Source organism: Pezoporus occidentalis, unplaced genomic scaffold, assembly GCF_034315485.1.
Source record: "Pezoporus occidentalis ecotype Australia unplaced genomic scaffold, CSIRO_AGI_Poc_V1 ctg76, whole genome shotgun sequence".
Taxonomy (NCBI): Eukaryota; Metazoa; Chordata; class Aves; order Psittaciformes; family Psittacidae; genus Pezoporus; species Pezoporus occidentalis.
Window position 1 is genome coordinate 2,106,225 of NW_026916115.1, and position 22,952 is coordinate 2,129,176.

Below are 22,952 nucleotides of genomic sequence, written 5' to 3' on the forward strand. Positions count from 1 at the left end.
ATCATCCCCGTAGACTGGAAAGCAGGCAGCAGGAGGCTGGAAGAGATCCTAGTGCACTACACTGAAGAGAACTTGCCCATACCTGACTTGGGAAGGATGGGGATAGGAGGCACAGACGGTACTGCCCTAGGAGAGCTTGTTGGGATTCTCTCTCTCCCCCCACGCCCTTCCCCCCCTTTATTTTTACTTCCTGTGCTGGAACATTCACTAGAGTATTTGCTAACCTTCAGCTAACAGTCTTGCAGGAGGAGGTACTGCAGGACTCTGCATGGCCCCAGAGATGATCACAGAATCATAGAATGGCTTGGGTTAGAAGGGACCATTAGAAGACCCCTTCTAATGCAGAGCTTTTCACCTCATGGCTGGTTATTCCAAAGGAGTCCTGGCGAGCAGAAATCACCTCATTAAAAATCCAGATCTTAGGTCAAGTCAGGCCTTACAGTGCAGGGATCCTCTCAAAACAGATTAAAAACAGCACCATAAAAATGTGATTATGCCTGCCTTATTTAGCACCCCTAATGCAACTCAGGACAAGCAAATACTCAGAAGGAACCCTGCAATCCAGGATTTTATACTACAGGCTTTATCCCCTGGATGGGGAAATGCCATGCTTCCATCCTTTTAGGGTTTTTCAACTTTCCATACAGCAATTCATTCTGCACATCCATAGATGAACTCTGAAAGAAGGCAGGAGGAAGAGAAAAGTCTCTGCAGAGTGCAGTATTACAGAGCAATGAATTAGATCACTAAAAAATAAGATCTGGAATAAAGGGTATAAGGGGAATCCTTTGCCCTCCTACCTTTAGTTCTCCCCTTGAAGCCCTGTCCCCAGTCTCTTAAAAATATTGAGACTCCACAAGATAAAAGCAGAGCACCAGTCCCACACCTGGGGTGTATTAACTAAGATCTTATTTTAATTTCTAATATTTAGAAACAAAAATTTGGAGGGAAAGAATTTGAAAGAAATTCAGGGAAAGTGCTGATTTTCAAGCCCCTTTGATTCTGCCATTGGCTCAAAGTTGTTTCTGTTCATTCTTCTGTAAAATTATTTTCACTACGTAATCAGAAACACATTAAAATCTTTCAGTTACATGAATTCTCACCGTTACTAGGGCCAACCACTCCAAAATTACATAGCAGTAGGACAACAAAGCGCTTGTAAGAACAGCTCTCCAAACTAGCGATTTCAGCCTTTCAAAACTCAAAAGCATCTGTAATTCTGCAAGTTGTTGAACTGCTAATACACAGGCAAGAGTCCTGTCCTGCTCCTGAGCAGACTGCACCTCAAAAATAGAGATGGAGGATACGAAAAATTAGTGTCACCACACAATGCTAGGAGACAAAAAAAGAAAAAACAACCCCAGAATATCCACCCCCCAAAATCCCCAAAACAAAACCTCCAAACAATTCTTAGAAAACTCAGCAATGCTGAAGTTGAAAGTTTCAGCTGAGAAAGCCTAGTTTAAAAAACAGCAGGTGCCTTTGGTTGTTTCACAACATGATGCTGGTGCTACAGGCCAGGTCAAAGGCTGTCCCTGCCCTTCCAGGAGTGGCACAGTGCTTTGGCTGTTTTGGGGTGTCCTGTTCCCAAGAGCTGTACGGGGACTGGCAGCAGCTCACGCAGCCCTCAGAAGTACAGAGCAGCTCTCGGTGGCTTCTTTGCCTTCCAGATGTCTGACATTCAGAACTGTGAGCATCACCTCTTACCTCTGAAGAACTCACTGCAAGGGGTTATTACAAAAACAATCTCCAATACAGCCAGATTAAACCCCTGCACTCTGTGGGAACAGATTTTGATGCCTGTTTACTTGCCCCATCTTACAAAAAGCTTAGAAAAGCTAGCCATGAACACCTGCCAACTCTACATGCATCTCTTGCTCCACAAAAGAAAGCCAGCCTACTAGGACACAACCAAGAGATCAGCCTAGGTGCCTGGCAGAGCCAGGCCACAGGATGCACTTTCAAAAGCTGTCTTTTGAAAGAAGACCATTTAAAGCTAGGTGTGTTCTGCTCACACAGAACAGAACACATCTGTTTAAACACATCTTTCCTTACCAGCAAGACTCTTGCAAACAACCTGGACATTTGACCCCATTCCTGGATATACATGACTGGAATAAATGCCACTCATAACTATTAGTGAAGGAATAACTGAAACAGCGGTAGCAAAACGCTCTGAACAGTCAGCCCAATAAATGTCGGACCGAAAGAAAGAGAGAGACTTAAACAATCCATCAATGTTGCTTTATTAAAATCTTTATTCACACAATGTCGCTTTATGTGGAATGTGACCCTGGGGGATACAAGTAGAAAGTCACGATTGCATTGTTTTCTTATTAGCAACCTCCATTTCTGCAGCTGCTCCCAGGGGCAATCCTCTGACAGCTCCAAGAGGGGTGTCTGTTTTGAGCATCTTGCTCCAGCCGCCACAGCAAATAAATTACCTTCTTAATAAATTAGTATTTTTTCAGTTGAAGTTTGTTTGGCATGACACACTCCAGTTCATTAGCTGCTGGAAGAGGAGCAGGCTTCCGCATCTCCTCCAGCCTGAATGCTGACTTCGTAAGGAGGAGATAAATAGCAGATGGCTGATGATGCTCTCTTTTTAATTAGTTCTTGATTTCTGTGCTTCAAGCGCTCCTATATTACTAATATCCACAACACAATCATTTTGTAACATCTGGAGCCAGCGGATGACAGTGTGCACAGTGAACAAGAATTAGAAGGTGTCATGAAAACCTCATCAACAGAGCATAGCACCTGCCTCACAAATGACACTTTTTCAGAGATTCAAGCAGACCCTTTTTTCCCATGTGGACGCTGCTTCTTATTTCTCAGGGTTCTGTATTTGAACAAATCACTGCCAAAATGCCAGAGATTATCACAAGGCTAAAATCAGATCTTCCTGATTCTGGGTAAGAGAGGAATTTATTCTTCTTTCCTGCTTCAGAACACCATTCTCCAGTGATGTTTACAGGGGCCAGAAGCATCAATATGACAAAAAAAAAGAAAAAAAAAGAAAAAAAGCAACCATTTCTTGCTTCCTCCTACTGATGATGCCGGACTTCACGCCCTTTGTTCAAGTAAACCAACACACTGCTTTAAATCTTTGACATTCATACTGGGGATAAACTTATCCCCAGGTTCCATCTAACAGCAATAGCTTCAGCTTAGAGCCCTGTGAAGAAACAATACGTAAGTCCTGAACACCAATTTAATTTCATAAAGACAGAAAGACTTTTTTTGGAATCCCTTATTAAATCAAATGTAAATGATCAAGAGTGATCACACAGAAATCAAAACATCAAATTTTGGTAGATCTTTTCCAAAATATTAAGTGCTCATGATTAAGCTCAAAGAGAAGAACATACTTTTAATAATGCTACAAGCCATTACCATGTGCTTCACCATCTACCCTTTATGTAAATCAACTTAAATTTCCTGGGAAAGACTTTATGCCAAAATGCCTCAGTATGAACCTGTCCTGCTTTAGAATAAAAGCATTCACTAACCACCTCACTGCTGCCCACAGTCCCTCCCACAAACGTCTCACTCAACCACTGAAATCTAATGGGCAGTGAAGTGACAGGCCAGCTAAGCCAGCGAGGGCCCAGGACAATCTCTGCATGGCTCCTGCCCACACTCACCATCAGCTAGGCATGCTCACTTCTGCCCTAAGGAAAACTGCAAGGCACAATCCACACTGGTAGGTCCTCACTGAAGGACCATGGCTTCCAAAGCACGTTATGTTATTAAGTACAACAATAAACAGGCACTAGCTTAACACCAGTGTCCTAAAAGCTGTCTGTGCATTACAGTCCTGACTGGTAACACCAATAAATAACTCCAGATCCCATCCCGGCTCTCAGGTGCGTGTGCGATATGGCCAAGTCCAGAACAGTTCTAGAAGAAAATAAAATTCAGTTTAACAATTGTATTCTACTTTCAAGATACTCTGCTCATGCAATGACAGGAAGACTCCAACAAAATAAAACTGCATTTAAAAAATAAACTCACTTATACCTCTTTGATCAGGTACAGCAGCAGGTGCAAGAACAGAAACAGCTCTTTATCTGCCCCAGAAACCACCACAGAGTTAGAAAGGTTTTGACAGGCAAGTCAAGGAAAAATTCTTAAACTGACATTTTGCTGCTCTTGCTCCCAAGTCCAATAATACATAATCACTTTGGGAAGTGAGCTCTTTCCTTACTTCTAAGGACCACACTGTCTAAACTGAAAACTGATGCAAAGCTGTTAAATTTGGAAGTGTAATGATAAAACTGATTCCCTTCTGGAGAGACAGATTCAGACCTACCACATGTGTGACAGGTTTTGCACCCACAAGCTTATCCACAGTGCAAGCTGACACAGTGCTGAAAGATGACAGCACTAGCACTAGATGAGAGCTACAAGTCTGCCCCAAAAGCCAAATTACACTAGCTCTCTCCCTATCTAGGGCAGAGTCATTAGGAGCGAGGACCCGAGGATGACTACCCCAGTCAGAACATTGCAGTAGTAGTTGCAGGAAGGCAGAAAACTTTCTGGAAGTGCTTACAGCTTCAGAGCTTAGCCACAAGCCAGACCAGCTAAACAGTGAGACTGAAAAACTGCTGGTGTTCCACACAACAGCAGCACTGAGCTGTGGTTATAACATCAAGCAGGAGGAAGCTCTCTCCATATGAAGACCATGGCTCATGGTTCTCTCCACTCTTCAGGGCCTTGCCCATGGCTGTTGGTTACTGGGGAAGTTTAGCAGTACACCTCTCTTTCTCCAGTACAACACACACAGACTCCCCACATTAAATAGGGCCTACAGTAAAAGCAGCATGACCTCACTAAATAGAACCTGCTTCCGAGGACAGAATCTGTCATCCTTCTTTGCTACAATATAATGAAAATTTGGTTAATATGGGCACAGGACTGCAATGATATTTTCTCTACCCAGACCTTGCCAGATTCCATAAAAATGGAGAACAGTGACAGGACACATGAAAACTTACTATAACCCCTTAATTACCAAGTGCTGTATAACCACCCTGTCCTCCCCTCTATCTCCATCCCTGTGGATAAATCTTTGATAGGACTTCAGCAAAAACACTGAAGCATTATCACATGAGGCAAACCTCTTTCTCAGCCTTTTATCAAGGAAAAGACAACTGAGCAGCAGAGATCCCCTCTCCCACCCCTGATGGCATTCAGAAGAACATCCCATCCCCAGTGGCGGGGTGGCACAACTCTTCAGTCTAATAATTTATTCACCACTTCCTCTTTCTCTAAAGAAGCAGTAAAATGCCTAACCAGCTCGCAGCTGATTACGTACAACCCTGAATCAGACAAAAACTCGCAAGAGTATATGTGGGGAAGAGAAGGGCAGAGGATCGTACTGTTCATTTCCATTTGTTCCCTCTAGATTCGGTCTACAAATTAGTGTCTGTATTCCACACACTTCCACCAACACCAAGCGCCACTTTTAGCCAGTGCAATGCCCACTGCCGGCAATGGACACACACCACAATGACCAACATGCCATTACAAGTACTGAGCTATCCAAGGCTCTAACTTCCCACCTCTCACTGCTGTCAGCCCAAGGTAAAAGCTAGTGTCACCTCTGTTTCTCTGTCTAGGAAGCTTTCCTGTTCATTTCAGTCCATCTTGGCCGCAGCCTTTCTGAACTGATTGTGCTGTTTTTCTATCACTTTTCCGTTTGTTTGTAAAAAAAGGAGTTTCATCTGTGTTCCACTACAATTACAAATGAGACAGAGTCATCCTGTCTTCCACCAGCACAACATCTGGCCCAAACTGGTCTGTGCACTGCTTCACTGTAGCCAGAATGCTGAGAAGCCGCTGGTCTAGGGCATCCAGATGAGGGTCAGAAAGCACTGGTGAGATGGGGTCATGCGACATAGCAGTTTTTAAGGCAGACTTCAATGCTCCATTTTTCAGGTAATTAAGTCTGTTCCAGGTAGAAACCCGGATGCTGCAAAAGACAGAAACGAACACGTCATTATACCACTGTCAGATGAAGCCTCATCAACAATACCAAAGCAAATCTCTTGAAGGAGCCTGTCACACCAAGAGCGGAGCCTCTCTAACAAAATGGTTTTGGATGGGAGGGTCCAGATATAACTGCATTAGAGGCACTATCTAACTGGAACTTGAAAACCGAAGGTGAAGAAGAAAAAAAACTAATTTGAATTAATTCTTACGTCATATAAACCCACTTGCAGCTGCTAGCAAGGAAGTTCTTCAGTCCTGAGGCCTCCCAGACACAGTTTGAAAAGGAAAGAAAATTAGTAGTCTGGCTGCTAATTCAAACACAAAACTCATGTCACCTCAGGAAGAGTATCACTGAGCAGCAATTAATCATGAAGAACAAAAGTCAGTTGACTGAACCTCCAAGAAAGTGAACACAGCAGTGATCTTTCCGCTCCATTTGCCACTGAAGTTGTTCATATTAGCCCACATAAACTGAGTTGTTCTGTGAAGTTTCTTAGAATTCTCTCTCAAATTTTTGTGGTTTAGCACCATTGTTCTAAATTCTTGGCTATTAATGGACTCTACAGAAACCAGCAATATAACCATGTGCTGTAATAAACCGATAGTTAAAACAATTGTGCATCTTAATTTTTATATGGCATTTTGCCTGGTATCAGAAAGAAAGGATATCTGAAAAGCAGGAACTGTGAATTTATGTATTACATAGACAAACTCCTTTTCTGGTTGCATTTGGGAGAACCTAGATGAGAAAGATTCCAAAAGATCCTCATAAAGTGGGAAATTACGTATGCATTTAGAATTACTGTAGGAAAACTAAATAATTTGAAAATCATTTAGTTTAACTGTTCTCCATATGGTTTCTAAAGGAATCTTGCAGAACATAGGCCAGATGTACTGTAGCATGCATAGAGCTTTGCTCAGAGCAAGCAAAGGGTGAGAGCTCAGGCTATCCGCAGAATTCCCAGGTTTCACAGGTCCTGAGGAATTCAGGAGACAGAACCTTCCAAGGATAGGCTCAAGGAACTCAACTAAATGCTTAATTTGGAAGGCTTAACAGAGTTAATGTTATCTTGAGGTAGCAGAAGCAGAAAACAGGTCAGTATTTTTCTTCCTGGAACTTTTAATAGAATGGTTTGGGTTGGAAGGGACCTCAGAGATCATCTAGTTCCAAACTTCCTGCCACAGGCAGGGACAACTTCCATTAGACCAGGTTGCTCAAAAGTTGCTCTAAGCCCTGTCCAACCTGGCTTTGAACACCTCCAGGGATGGGGCATTCACAGGTTCTCAGGCAACCTGTTCCAGTGCCTCACTACCCTCACAGTAAAGAATTTCTTCGTAACGTACCAACCTAAATCTACCTTCTTCCAGTTTAAAGCCATTGCCCCTTGTCCTATTTACTACATGCCCTTGTAAAAAGCACCTCTCCAGCTTTCCTGTAGGCCTCTTTTAGGTATTCAAAGGCTGCTATAAGGTCTCCCCCCCTGCCCCGAGCCTTCTCCTCTCCAGACTAAACAAGCCCAACTTTCTTAGCCTGTCTTCACAGGAGACGTGCTCCAGCCGCCTGATCATCTATTCATTAATGAGAAGTAGCAGTGGCCTGGTGAGAGAGCGGACACAGAAAACAGAAATCAACAAGTCACAGCTTCTAAAAATAAAACAAAACCACACCTCAGAGGGCCAAAGCAGAAACAAAATCCTAAAAGCCCTACAAATGTCACATTGAAAGGAGCACCCTGAGCAGTGCTGCCATCTTGTTTAGAAAGAACATTTGGCAATGAAGGTTGTTAAATTGCCAGACACGGTTAGTTGTTAGCTTCTGTCAGGGAGGACTCAAACTGTGATGTGAACTTTTATTCGGCAGGATCTGGATGGAGACAGCTGCAGATGCAAAGTACCTGTCATCCTGACTAAGGACAGATTTGAACCGGTGACCTGGAGGCAAGACTACTTCCTACAGTTTACCATCTGATTTACTACCCTAATGAAAATGTATTTCTCAGCTTCTTGAGCAGTGACAATACATCAAACAAATACAGTAAAGCAAACATTTTCAAGTTGCCAGAAGGCTTCAAACTTAATTACATTGCAAACCTAAGGACAGCAATTGCATAAATAAAGTGAGCAGCATCCCTGCATTTCACTTACATGCAGCACTGATAAAGAGGAGCCAAGATGCTTCTTTCATCCAGGGCAGGATTTCCAAAGCTGAAAAGCAAAATTAAAATCAAGTGAACCAGTTGAACTCCTAATGCTGTTCTCAACATCAAGAGATTGGTAAGGAATTAGAAAAAGAAAGCAATACTAGACAATTCCATGCTCCAACAGATCAAATCATTTAAATTAAAATATAAACAGGCTATGACCAGTTACAGGTATAACTCTCATCAGTGTCAGCTAATGTACCAGGTAAACAGAAGCAACACTAGTGTACCTCCTTCTTTATCAGACCAAGGCACCTTAGAAACAAACTTCAGAGGAGTTTTGAAATTGAGCTCATCTTGTGAAGCAAGGGAAAGAAATAATTGGTATTCTGGACATAGAGAGCAGAAGCATTGCGTGTTTGACGCAGCTAAACAGGGAATGAATGAAATAGCAGCCACGTGCTGTTTTAGATGGCCAAGCTCAGATCAACAGTTCAACTAACAAGGTAACCAACTTTAATCTTTCACAATCATACTTTCCAAGGGAGGCCTGCCAAGAGGATTTCATAATATTTTAGCTTCATGTAAGAAATGCTTTCTTCATTTTTTAATAGTTTCACTCTCCTGGTAATACCATTTTCAACAAAGAACTTTGCCCTCAATAAAGATAACTCGCTCTAGGAACCTGGCATTACTCAGCTCAAATAATTTTGTTATTAGGAGCTTTAAAACTGGAATAAGCTCCCTGCAGCACCAAGAACATATCTGGACAATGCTTAGTCATATGATTTAGTTTTAGGGAGCTGTGACTAGATGATTCTCATGGGTCCCTTCCAACTTGAAATCTTCCATGATTCCATGAAAAACCTGTGCCCCTATCGCTTATCTCAAAGGAGCTGAAAGAATTTTACTTAAGCTTTCAAGAAAACAATTTATTCCTGGGCCTGCAAAGCCCCACCGGAAAAGTTTTCATAATGTTACAAGCATGTACCATAATGAAAGGACATGACCTTCCACTACCATATTCACTTCCAGTGACTAATACATTAACTTCCTCCTAGCACACTGCCAGAGCATTACAGAAAGACCATTTTTCCAAATTCAACTAAAGCAGTCTGAAAGCAGCAATAATTCAACAGTCCCAAGGTAGAATACATCCTGCTGACACAGCCAGAGGAGTGTGACTGAACAGGCTGATGCATAAAGACAAAATATGCAAGTCAGCCACTGCAGACAAATTTAAAAAAAAAAAAAGAAGGAAGCAATCTACTACACGAAAGGCAAATGGAGAATGAAATGGTAACTAAGCCTTCTAAGGATCTGTCTAGACCAGAGGTCTCAATTGCTGTGTACATTTCATACAAGCAGTATGCAAAGCCACTATAGAGCACAGCACAGGTATTGCCAGAGCTAACCATCAGAATCTGGTCCATCCACAGAAGGGGAAACTCACTGCCACTGCAAATGGTAGTGCCCATCAGAAGAAAAAACAGGGAGTCTCTGGACTAAATTGTAAGAAAATGTAATATGTTACCTCTGTTTTTAAAGGTAAATTAAACAAATTATGATTTAAACAAGGTTGTATCTTCAATAGGATTTTTAAATTATACTATACCAGCCACACACAAAAACTATAGCAAAGACAGAACTCACATTTAAACACATACACATAGTAAAGTTAGGCCTCAAGAAGAACTTCTCATCAGTTCTATCTTCAATTTACACATTTAACCTTTTAAAGCCAGAGTCCAGAAAGCAGGGAATTCCAATTTATTCAGAAACACATTTTGAAAGATTCGCTTTTACTCTGGAACTTACTAACAGTCACTGTTGAATAATAAACCATAAGTCTTTAATCTTTCATTAATTAAAAGCATGAAAGAGAGGGGCTTTTCTGGGGATAGGAAGAGAGACACAAGCAAACTTTTGAAAGTGGCTTGGGGAAAAAAAGTCATACTGTGCTAACCTGGGAGTTTCTGTTGTTTGAGTAAGACTTTGCCAAAAGCAGTCATAGTATCTAGGGCACAGAGCAAGCAACGCAGCCTTGAAGGACTCTACTATAGGATGAGTAATTTCTGATAAGAAGGAAATCTTTGGATTTTTAGCACAAACGGTATTAATGAAAAAAGTTGTGGAAGAAAACAGAGAGATACAGAGCAGATAAATGTTCACCCTTGTGTTTACCACTGCCTGGCCACCAGCATTTCCTTTACCCTCACCTTTTGGCATTATCCAAGAGGATGAGCATACTGGCTCCTTCATCATCCTGAAAACTCTCATAGTGATGCCTGTCAGCATTCCCAATCAAATAGTCAAAGATAGCAGTGTCAATGATATCAAGGAGACGGGGGCCCGAGTCATATGGTGAAGTCTTCTTCACAGCATCACAATAGCTTTCATCATACTCCCACCTGCAGGCCATGAAGAGAAAACAAATCAAACCTTCTAAGAATACTCCATCCTTGCACAGCAATGGTATTTATAGCTGCCGCTTTATTCACATATGAATGCAGTTAAGGCTATATAAAGAAGAAAGAACTAGACAAAAGTGGTTTAATAGAAGAATAAATTCTTCATTAAAGCTCTAGCATATGGAGCAAGCTGTAATTTCAGTGCAAGGCTACACATATTCTTCCTACCGAAAACAAGGTTGGAGTTTGCTTCATCAGTTCAGCAGTGGTTGGACTGCCTCACAGCAAGATTACTGTCATGACTTGTCTCCGTTAACTTCTAAGGATTTCAAATCCTGCATCTGATTCTATTGCCTTGATCTGCTTCCATGACTCTTGCTTTCCAGCAGTCCTTTTCATTTTTATTTTCAAATACAAATAAGCTCATCTTGGTTACTAATAATCACCTCCTATGTGTTCATTCTAGCTCATCAGTTGCCACTCTCTCCCCTACTTTCTTTCAACAGTATCTCACCTTCTTCTCCACTGGCAAGATTTCAAGCTTCCCTCTTCTCTCCTCTCCTTCTACATGTAACCTAGAAATGTAGTTCCATTCTCATTACATGGATGTCATGTCTCAATTCTCCAGAGCTAGGATTTGAAATTTTCTCATGTTATTCTTTACAGTTTTCAAAGCTGAAAGGACTGAAACTATCCTTCACAAACTAGCAGTTAAGTTGGAAATGCCTTAAACCATCTGTGACTTAGAAAAGAGGAAACACAAGCTGGAGAGACTTGTTGACATGCTCAAAATTGCAGAGGCACATAAAAGCAGGGAGAAGGTAAGAATTTGCCTACTAGAATTGCCACATACCCCACCTCACCTTCTAGAGGTCTGGAGCCTAAGCTCCCAATATCCCATCTTTCCTCCAGTTATTCAAATCAGAGTGGGCAAAAATTTATCTTCTCAGTGTTTTTTTTTCAACATGTCACATATGCTCCGCAATTTCTGTCTCTAGTTCCCTCTTTCTTCTGCATCAAGGTCCAACCCACATTCAACTTACAGCACAAATCCACAAGGCAAAAGTCGGAGAACATAATCTTCTTTGTACTGATACGTTTCTTTTATGCTACATTTCTCTCTCCCTCAAGTGTTTCCATTTCCCTCATTTTACTTCAGATCAGTACTTAATCTCCCTGCAACAATTTTTCAGATACATTATGGTCTCTCTTCTCATTTTCTATTCAGTTGCTCAAGACAGACCTTTCTCCGACATTTATTTCTGATCATTTCTATTGTATTATCATAGGACTTCGAAGGTCAGGGATTTTATCTATTACACTCCATTAAAAATTATGTACACTAATGTGACTATATGAATTATGTTCAAAAGGTCAACTCAGGACAGAGTAGAAGCAGCTAGATCAGGAAAAAAAATTCCTACAGAGTTCTTTCTCCATAATCACCAGACACAGCAAAAGGAGTGCACGACATCTAGAACATTTAATTCTCCTGACGCTCTCAAAGTGAAAAGCGCAACATGACAAGGTGCAGAACAACAGAACCATGCAATCCCGGTTGAATGAAGTAAGAACAAGTAAGTTTAAAATACAATAAATCGAAAATCAGTGTAGGTATCAGGGTAAACTCCTGTGTAGGCAGGCAGTTTATGACAAAAAAGTCTTTCAGAAAAGAAACGCCTCCAAGAAATTAAATCCATTCATTACTGCAATTTACCGTTTTCCATATACAGCTGATTTAGACCTGTTGGAAAGGAGATAACATCTGCTGCTTAAAAATCAAACTGTATATTTAATACTCTAAAACAATTCAATTAAGCATTTGGATGAGATTCTTCCTCAGAACAATCACATCATTGGAAATCAATGAGTATTTTATATCAAGGACTAAAAATCTCTTTCTAGTGTCTTGTCAAGGACTTGGAAAAATTTATGAAGTTCAAAACCATTTGCTCTGGTCGTGGAAAAAACATCTCCAACACAACTACTCAGACATGTTACATCTATCGTACAAAATTGCTAGATCCCATGTTTGCCTTTCTCTAAAAGCATTTCTTTAGATGCTGAGCATAGTCATCAAATACACCAAAGTATTCAAAGCAAAGAACTTTCTGTTGCCTACCTACTTTAGATAAACTAGCTCCACAACTCTTAAAACAAACTACAAGGACCATGAAATCAGGTCTGGCAGAAAACAGCAAAATGCTACCATATTTTAATGGGCCAGAAAGAGGCACAGTATCAAAAGAAGGTCTAGTGGCAAAAGAGGAGTCTTGGTTTGCCCAAAATCAAGAGTTTCAGAGCTTGGAATGACTGCATAGTGGAGTTCTGTTCCAGTAAAGAAGTAGGAAAAGGATAGCACTTAGTAGCACAGAAAACAACTGAGATTTCTTTCTTACTCAGTTTGATTTAAATCCCCTCCTAGACTTCTAGACTTTGCTATCTTATCAAGAAAGCTGTTGGCAAAACTCTAGGTTTTGAGAACACTTGCTCCTTAATTAGCCACTGTATCGCATGGGTAGTTCTAATACAAATTATCATGCATAAAGAATAACCCTTTCACATTCTCATACCTGGCAAGTTTGCCTTCACGGTAAGTCCTGCCCCATGGGTGCCGATGTTTCTGAAGAGGCCAGACATCTGGAAGCCACAGGGTCACTGACCCCTCCATGATGTCACCATCTGCACAAGCTGGTTCTGTTTCCCGACAATAGTAGCACTTCCCATAGAAGCAAGTGTTATTACCTTAAGCAAACAAACAAAAAAAGAGATATTAAAAGAGCAGAGCTTAATCCAAAGGATGCCAACTGAAAATCAGGTGCATATTGTTGCAGCACAGCCTTCCCTGCAAAAGGATTTCACTGCACTTGACCTCATGTTTCCTACCTCTGAGAGGGAGAAGTGAAATAAAGTTATCTATTCATTCAAAGCAACATCAAAGACTAATATTCAAAGGAGAGAGTAACTACTTTCTAATGTTTCTATCACACTCAGAGTTAGTACAACACTGTACTATAAACAAGTTTTTGTGATCCCTCCCTAATCCTTAGAACCTTGACTTTGCAACCTTAGCACTTTTTTTTTTTTAAATTTCATACTTCATGTGTCAGATTTCCCACTTTTTGAAAAAGTTGGCAAAAAAGAAGTAAGTGAAAGAACACTAAGCAGAACTCAAATGGATTTGCAGCCCTGAGACCTGGTACCCATCTCAGTTACTTGAGCTGACTTGGATGGGGAAACACAAGCAAGCGGTCATTCTTACAGGAATGAAGTTCTGTGAAAGTTTCATGAGTGTCTTCTGACAAGGAGGGGCACAACGAAACCCTGCACTTTTTAATTTGTTATGGCCTGTGTTGCCTGTAGTGGAAAGAAATCTATGTAGCCTAGATTAACATTTTTAACTTAATCTTTTCTACTTCACCCTTCCTCTGCCAAGTTATTTCACGCTCACAGATGTTCTTCCAAGACATTCTTCATCTGTGTCTCACTTCCTTATGATTCTACCTATTCCCCATCCTTTTTTCCTTCAGTTTTACATTCAGTATCCCACCCCAAACCCTGAAAGACGTGTTTTTCACTTTCCATCCTTACACATCACATCCTTACACATCCCCTGGCCAGCCCGCACTCCTTTGCAGTCGTTCATCCAGACCCAGCTCTTGTGCTCCCACTACCCCAGTCAGACAACCTAAGGACATCAGAGAGGTGATCATTAACAGCACAGAGCTTGCAGCAGACCAGATCTCTCATTTGTATGGAAAGTCCTGCAAGTTTCTCTTCCTATCCATGGCCTGCAGCAGGTCTAGCAAGAGACAGAATTCTTTGAGATTCTAGTTGCAACTCTAGCAAATCTGCACTGGGTACGCATGAATTATGTTTTCTTCAAAACCTCGGAAACTTGGTCAAATTTGGGTTGACAAGAGACCAACCTTCTCCCCATACCCACCCATTTCTTTGGTTCATGCTCTGCAGAGCGGTTCCAAGGAATCTGAGGAAAGGCAATGAAAATTCCTGCAACCTACTTTTCAAGTCAGCGTTTCTGCTATAAAACTGCTTAGTTATCTTGGCTGAAATTAGAATAAGTAGTCTGCCTGAGGCAGACACCCAATGTGAATACAAAGAGTTTGACAAGGCGGACCTACTCTGATCTGAAAGTTACATCTTATAACTGAAAGTGTTAGGCAAACAGTAGGTGAGACTGCCAATAGTGCTCATAATAGAAATACACACAGGCACACATATTTACCAGCTCTAATGAACAAGCATCTCTAGAGTCTCCTTATTAGAAAAAAAGCCAAAGACAGTAATAATTGGATATTGTATGAAAGCCTGAAGGAGTTAAGACTGCAGCCTAAGTAATTTCTTGGTGTTTAATGACCACCTGGTAGGAGTTCACATTAATAATTCCCATTAAGTGCCCTTCACAGCATTATTACTGTAAACAACATACAGAAGTTCTGACACATTTAGTTATGAATGCTCAGCACACTCTGATGTAGCACAAACAACATCTAATACCAACCAACACATCAGCTCTATAAATTATCCCAAATCACCACTGTGCTCACGTTAAATTCATTTTTCTTCTTTCCAGGTCCAATCGCAAACTTTTCTAACCACCCCTGATGGCAGAAAGAAAATTCTTACTTGAAACAAATCACATCTGTAACACCAGCATGAGGGAACATAGAAAAGTTACAGAGGAAAAGTTACTTGGAGAAAATCAAGTCCTCCTCCCCGCCAAATGGGGTTATACAAGCGTTACGATCTCTCTCGGCACAGAAAGAGACTTACCAGCTTTCTGTACCATAGTTAAGTGTTCTATAACTGTGTCAGATTCCCATGGCTCACTTTCTCCACTAAACACGTTGGGGTTTTTTTACTGGCTTGCACATTTCATGGAATCCACTTACCCACAGTCATGAAGGTACCCAAAAGCTGCTCTGTGGCTACTGGTTTGATCTCTGTACGTAAGTTCACAAACCTGCCAACCACCAGCGGAGCTCGTCGGAAACCCAGAATTCTGATTTGTGATGAAAAAACATGACATGAGAATTTGCAACATAGGCAGCAGTCCTAAATTAAAACAAACCCACAGCCTCTGTGCCATCATCTGAAAACTGAGATAACTGAGAACAAAGAATAAAGTTGGAGCCCTGCAGCAACCTCTTCTTCAAGGCAAATTAAGGAAACTCATTTTTCTTAAGTGCCTAAATGTTAAACTTGCTTTACAGGCCATCAGTGACACTCCTTTATTATAACATCTGCAGCAGAGCAACACAGGATGTGCCATGCTCCAACTCTCAGAAGTCAGACCTCATAGCAGAAATATCCATCATCTGTTTTGTGTACAGGCTAAAGCAGTAACCATATGGCCTTTAGGCCACCTGGAAAAATCATTTCTAATTTGTGGGGATTACTCTCTATTAAAATGTTATGTTTAAGCCCAATTCAATTATACTTGAAAGTAAACAATCAAGGAGTTATTTTGTTTGGCACAAGAGGGAGACCGGAAGAGAGAATGGTAAAACAAAACTGAATGCCTGAGAAGTGTCTGGAAAAAAAAAATAAAAATGAGGTGGTAAGAATAATCAGAAAGCCTGGATCACAAGATCCAGGTTCCACTCCCGTGTCTGCCATGGCCTTTGCTCTGTGACCACAAATGACTTGGGGATTTGTAATGGAATTTTAAAAGTGCTTAAAGGAAGAGTACAAGCAATAGTACAATGTCAGTCCCAACTTTCTTACTGTACTTTTGGTAGCGTATTTGGTAGTCTTTGCTGTTCAGAAAAAGAGACTGAAAAAAGGACTGTCTCTTCTGAAAAAGGGACAATCTACATTCCACAGAGATACTTAAACAGCTGCACAGTATTTCCGGTTTTAGATATTCAGTGAATAAGTCCCCTTCCATAAGTATAAAAATACCTCTAAGAAAGGGAAACACGTCTGCCTGAACAAATCATGTTTGCGTAAAGACAGAATTCATAGCCAATACAGAGAATAACGTACAGCTTAAGAAAATGCAAGTGTTCCAAGTAAATAAACACAGAGCTTAAATCTGGAAAACCTGTCCCTGTTTTTCATACCACAGCTGAAAGGCCACTATCTGGGGTAATACAGACTCCCCATTTAGGGCAAACAAGCAATATGATTCAGATCCTTCTTGAAACAATGGAACTGTCACCATGAAAAACGAAGGTACCTGCTGAAGTTACATGGGCAGGTAGCTTCTGCTAGGTATTCTTTAAGAATATAGAGGTGCACATCCACAAAGAGGAGAAAGGCCAGAGGAACAAGCACAAAACCACAACCAAACAGGGAGAAAGAGCGAAGAAAGAGGGGTCTGGATACTGGAAAGAGGCTTTGAATTTTTGCTTTACAATGTTGTATCACTGCTTTTGCAGGGAAACTAAATTCTGTATGTTTCTTGAAAGCACAAATGAACACACATCTGACCACATCATCTCTTCTTGGTCCTGAAATACCCTGATTTTGGTCCACCACCTCAAGACTGCAACAGCAGCAATGGGTATTACACAACTAGTTATCACCAAACCTTCCTAGAATTACCAATTTCCATTGTCTATGGAATAAGTTCCACAGATGAATAAGGACTAACAAACTTATCATTTACCACCTATGAATTCAGTCAGTCATAAGTCTCTAATTTATGAACTGAGAAATTTCAGTTTAAGTTCAACCATTCTATTTTTCATTATATTTGTCCCTCCTTATTCTTTTTTTCCCAAGATTTTAAGTCTCTTCACCTAAGAATTTCTCACATGTGTGAAGATAATTAAATCCTCTCCCAAGTGCCAACATAGTCCTTTTATAATGAGGAGATGAAGACTGTGCTTATTTATTCTAGGTGAAACTGCACCTTTAACAGAATATCATAACTATTGATATTCAGTGTTTGGTATTTTCTGTCCCACTCTTTGTGCATCCTGTAACTGTTTTTCTTCTTGTAATTGCACATCTAGTTCAGGTCCACAAAGCCATCTGGGAACCCCTGAATACAATATATGAATAGCTGGTTTTCCTCTAAAATGCACTAACTCATGTTTAGTCTAGACTAAATTGTTAGTCTAGATATTAGACTTAACTTTTTAGTGTACCAAATGTTAACTTATCACATACATTCAGCATTTCAGACTCCTCCACAGGATTTGGCTAAGCTCTTTCTTCCATATAATATATATGTATCAGTGGTTTCAGTGCTCATTCTCCTTTCTAAGATTTTGTGGAAAATTTGGACTTTAAAATCTTGCAGAGATGTTTGAAATGAATTTTTATTTTTGCCTTCACTGTGGCGTATTGACAGGTTAGAAGTAGCTCACACCTGAGCTGTATTCTCTAAGGAACCCCTCTTCCCCCCAACTCTGACAAAGCATTTACCAGAGACCATAAAACCAGGTAACCCAATAATTACATACCTGTCCAAGTGAAAAGCTGCCACTTCTGCATTGTGTCTGTCATAGCCAGCATATGGTTCTCCTTCCACTACATAATCCCTGGCATATCTGTAATCAAAATAAGTCAAAGTGATTCATGCAAGATTTCCATCAATTTTGCTGTTCAGAGTAACGAGACAGTGCTATGTTAAACAGACTCTGAGTTGCTTTCAAAATTATTGCAAATGGGTGATGGAAAAGTATTAATGAGATTAAATAGCATACAGACTGTTGAAGTAGTAAATAAGGGGGAAAAGGTCAGCAACGTACAGTGGTTTCAAGACCTTAGGAAGCAGTGCCCATTCAAACGAATGGGTTTTAATTCAACCATATGCCAAATCACATCTAAGAAGAAAGAACAGACCCAGCTACAGAACAGGGGACTATTAATAATGGAAAGCAGCAATTCCACAAATGATTTGGGGTTAGAATGGATTGCAGATTAACATGAAAACACAATATGATCTTGTGGAAGAAATGCCAAATGCAGTCTTCAATAGCTAGAAGATCAGCAAGCGTGAACCTGAGAACAATACTGGATATTAAAAAGACCCTCTATTCTAGTGGAGAAAAGACATAATGAACAGCAAGAAACAGAAATTAGACACTCATTACAACAACAACAGTATTATTTTGGTGAAGTGGCGGGCTTCCGTCCCTTCCCCCCCCTTTTTTTTTCTTTTAATAAATGTTACTTAAATGGTCAAGGCAAACACAAATTCTAAGATACATTACATGAATCAGGTGTAGATACTACTTAACCAGCATGCTTCCAGGTGAGCCTAAAATACCACAATCAATACCAAGCAAATGGGGGAAATTCAATACATTTTCAAATAAGGTAAACCCAGATTAGATTACTTATTTTCTCATTTCCATTAACATATCAAATTGTGTAAACTGGATTATTTCCAACAGACTCGAGGTTCAAGCAGTAGCAGCAAGTGTAAGAGAAGCCACAGTGATGTTTTAACCCTTCCAAGAGAATATCTGGGGCAAGACAACATTCCATTTCATCAGTTTGAACAAATGCTTTACCTTCTCTGCAAGGCAACTCAAAAGACAATTAACCAGTTCAGGATGGTATGGAGATTTTTGGGAGGAAGATCTGACAGAATCCTGCCAAACTGAAACTTACACCAAACAAGCATATTATTTCACAGACACCACTGACATGTGATGGTAGAAACTATTAAATCATTAGTAACTTTGTCTGGATTTCAAGGAATTTTGAAATGAGACAGCTAACCCTCAGAACATGTCCTCGAACTCTGGTCTTTTGTATGTACTTACAGCAGGCTTTTGAAAACATGGTCACATTTTGAATGCTGCCAAGCTAAAAGTTATTGGTAAAACACAACCAAATTCTTGCTCCCATGCATAGTAGGCATCTAGTCCTTTCTAGAGAAAAGGTAACAAGAGAATTCATTCTTCCACAACCAGTAAGTTTTCTCAAAATGGTTTTTAGTACTAACTTTGCATACCTTTCAGGTCAAAAGCTAGTTAAATAGACTATCTTGCAATGACAGAACAAGACTCTACCTACAAACCTATTCAGCAGTCACAAACAGAACACGGGTCTACCAGTACGGCAAGGGCCATACTGCCTAGCACTCCTATAAACTGTCTAGCGCTCCTATAAACATTCCCAGCTGCACATGTCCCTGATGGAGCATAGTCACTGAGTTTGCCTGCACAGACATTCTGTTATGGGAATGTAATTTAATGCCTGGTGAAACACTTTACAGCACCCACTTATATAGAAATGCCATGTCCTGTTACTGCATTTATTGGATGAGCTGCCTGTCATACCACCAAGACTTCTGAGTGAAAGGTTCATACTGTTGAAATGCTGCCTAGCCCCACAGTGAAGCTCCAGCCAGACCAGTAGCTGACCAACAGGACTTGAATTCAAGAAGTGGAGGACAGATTTCTTTTTTTCCCATTCTCTATTTATTAACATGAAAGAAAAACTTTGTGGTTGCTCAACCCAATATGCTTTGGAGGGAAATGTACTCATTCCATGATGACACCACTTTACATTTGCAGTGTGATCCCATAAAACGCACCTGCCTTTTTCACATCATTTTCTTCTCCTTTTCCCTGAAGGCAAACAGTTCAAAAAGCCCAACAGATGTGCACAAGACTCTATAAATGTTCAATCATGTAAAATTTCTCTGCAGATCAATGTAAACAGAAGCCATACCAAGGGAGTATCACTACCCACCCATTCTTACATTGCACCTCCAGTATTCACTATCAGCAGACAGGAAATTCAGGAGCTTTCACTCTGACCTACAACACCGTTTTTACAGTCTTCATGCAGCCACAGATCTACTTTTAGGACCAGTATCAACTTTCAGTCCTTCCCTGTTCTTGAACTGCATTCTCTCATGGTAGTTTGACATGATCCCTAATGCAGAAAGAATAGGCAAGACTTGTCTCAACGCTGCCAGAACCTCCACTTCCAGAATCAGAAAGATACTGCTTAGAAACATCAGGTTTAACCAACATTGCCCCAGGACTGAACACAGGGATTATTCTTTTAACCCAACGACAGGCTGTTTCAAGCATCAAAGCTATACAGCCTGAGAGACAGCTGGCACAGCAACCTAATGTTACTAGAGCACCAGCAAGGCTCTATACCATCTGTCTCACAAACAACAGGATAGCCTTTCCATTTACATGTAAGTTTGTAACTTAAACATTAATGCAATATCATGGAGATAAAACATATACATGAATCAGTTATTAACTGAAGGAAATATTTACCTCTTGGGTTTGAAGACAACCTTCTGTCCTCCTTCAAGGATTAGCAAAGCTTTCAGTTGGGTCCCTTTGTATCCCACATCAGCTTTTATTATTTTCTTGGTTGTCATGGCATGCATAACAGCCCCAAGCTCAGGTGTGTCTTCAGGATACACCTCCCGGGGCACCACCCACTGGGCTGCAATCTCCCAAGGGGACTGCAACGTATGGTCAAGTCGGGGGTCCAGTTCTACATGGAGGCTTGCCATCATACGGTGAAAGGCGCGCTGGTCTTCCCGGTTGGCAGCTGAGGTGTCCAAGTTGTCAATGAGGAAAACTTTTGTGAAAATGAAGATGACAAGGAGGATGGCCAGCAGCACAACTCGCTGCTTTAGCTTCATGGTGACCCTTCTCCCCTGACCCTTTCTTCCAAGTGTTACAGGAAGTCTATTGGAGATCAGGGTGAGGAAGGGATGTTAGTTAATGAATTTCATTCATAACTTGCATTGTGAAAGAGGTATCACCACTGAAGCATCTTCTGGTACTCCTAAAAATAAACAAACCCCACAAAATAACAGAACTGTATTACTGCAGATCCCAGCAAACTCAAAATCAAGTTTGTGCTTGGAACATAATTCCACATTTATGTATGTTTGTATCCTAAAGCTCAAACATTTCTGTTAAAACAGATGGGGTTTCTGTCCTCCTGTAGCTCTTCAGCAACCTGCACAAAGGGAGAAATTGCCTTACAGCATTATCTACACAGCTGAAATCATAACAGCTGCAACTACCATGGGCAAGACTTTTGCAGAGAATTGCTACACAAACAATTTTCCATTAGTAAGAGACCTGTGACCAGTTCCATGACCTGTGGCCTCCTAAAGATTTGTCCCTCAAGAGAAAGCTCCCAGGTAGATTTTCTGACATCTGACAACCAGTGAGAACAGATGCACAGCCTAATTTCCTAAAGGTACAAGACATAAGGACAGAATAAACTAAATTTGTTTACTGCCTTTCATTTGCTGCCACTATAAATTACTCAGCTTTTGGCCTTGGCCAGTAGAGTGTTACCACGTTAAGGACCATATAACACACAATCAATTTTGTTTCAATTATGAAGACGAAGACAGAAATTATCTTCATAGTATTAGCTGAATGTAGTCAAAACCCAAATGGAAACAGATACTAAAACACATCCCTGAGGAACACTCTGAGACATTGGAGATTTCTCTTTGCACAAGCTATGCTAATCACAAAACCCATAAATGGCACCCTGAGCTGTGTCAGGACTAGTATAGAAAAGCCTTCTCATAAGATTTAGTAATGAGCGTATAAACCAGTCATTGTTAATCATGCCACTGGAAAAACAAGCTGCACAGACTAAGTTAATTTACCAGCAGCAACCAGAGGACACCAGGCTATGACTGGCCAGCCAAACACAGGTCACAGCCATCTTCGGTGTCTGTGCGAACACTGAGTGCTGCTTGCAGAGGTCACAGGGGTACAACAGTTGAGAGGCCTGAGCATACTGTTGAGGTACATATTCACTGAAGATTAAGGTTGTGGCACACAACAGGTAACAGTAAGGCACATCCTTTGAGCAAGTCTGAGTGCAGAATCAGTTTTAGTACAGTGTAAGAGTTCAAGTATAAAAGCAAGTGCAAGACCACGAATAACTCTGCGGCACCTTAAGTAAATTTACATTAGGTCTACAGCAGACCCACCCTACCTCCCAGCTAGGTGACTCTCCCACCCTCCTGTGTGACCGTGTTAGCATTCAAACAGCCCAGCTTCAAGGTAGGTCATGATCCAGGTTGGCAACCCACCTGAACATTAACCACCTTCTTTGGGTTGTGTGTGAATTACCCTGTTAGTTTTTGAGCCCGTGCAAGTTTGTCATCTGACTACAAAACACTGCTAATGGTGCAAATCAGAGACAAGGGAGGGCAGCACAGCACTTCTCACAGAAGTGATGACCATCAAGGGTCTACAAAGCCTAGCTAGCTATAGAGCAGTGTCATTCAAAGAATGACCCTGCCCTCCACGTACTTCCCACCTTCATGCAATGAACTCCATGAAAGACCCGATCAGTGTTAAAGCTCAAACATTTTTAATTATTAATTTCTGGCTTCAGCCTTCCTTCTCTCAAATCTGGTTTCCAACATAGTTTCACAAGCATCTGAGGAGGGTACACCAAGAGG

At 40.9% G+C, this 22,952-nt stretch overlaps 1 protein-coding gene across 2 annotated transcripts; it reads right to left on the reverse strand.

Annotated features, from left to right (window-relative positions):
- Positions 1–2,238: 2,238 nt before the first annotated feature.
- FAM20B (FAM20B glycosaminoglycan xylosylkinase) lies at positions 2,239–22,710 on the reverse strand. 2 transcript variants are annotated; one of them, XM_062602315.1, is made up of 8 exons: positions 22,146–22,710; positions 20,776–21,298; positions 17,986–18,072; positions 15,463–15,572; positions 13,123–13,294; positions 10,358–10,549; positions 8,143–8,202; positions 2,239–5,977 (listed from the first exon to the last, which is right to left on the reverse strand). In XM_062602315.1, the coding sequence occupies exons 2-8, from the start codon at positions 21,150–21,152 to the stop codon at positions 5,746–5,748; spliced, it is 1,230 nt and encodes a 409-aa protein (XP_062458299.1). In that variant the 5' UTR covers positions 21,153–21,298; positions 22,146–22,710; the 3' UTR covers positions 2,239–5,745. The 2 variants fall into 2 exon arrangements, with proteins under 2 accessions (XP_062458299.1, XP_062458298.1); XM_062602314.1 differs by having other exon boundaries at positions 20,776–22,710.
- Between the last annotated feature and the right edge of the window lie 242 nt (positions 22,711–22,952).

Bases quoted from the DNA above. Each gene is read 5' to 3' on its own strand.
- FAM20B (XM_062602315.1), bottom strand. From the start codon at position 21,152: ATGAAGCTAAAGCAGCGAGTTGTGCTGCTGGCCATCCTCCTTGTCATC. The intron at 18,073-20,775 runs GTAAATATTTCC...TTTTGATTACAG, and splicing joins GTTGTCTTCAAACCCAAGAG to ATATGCCAGGGATTATGTAG. The intron at 10,550-13,122 runs GTATGAGAATGT...CATGGCCTGCAG, and splicing joins CGTGAAGGCAAACTTGCCAG to GTGGGAGTATGATGAAAGCT.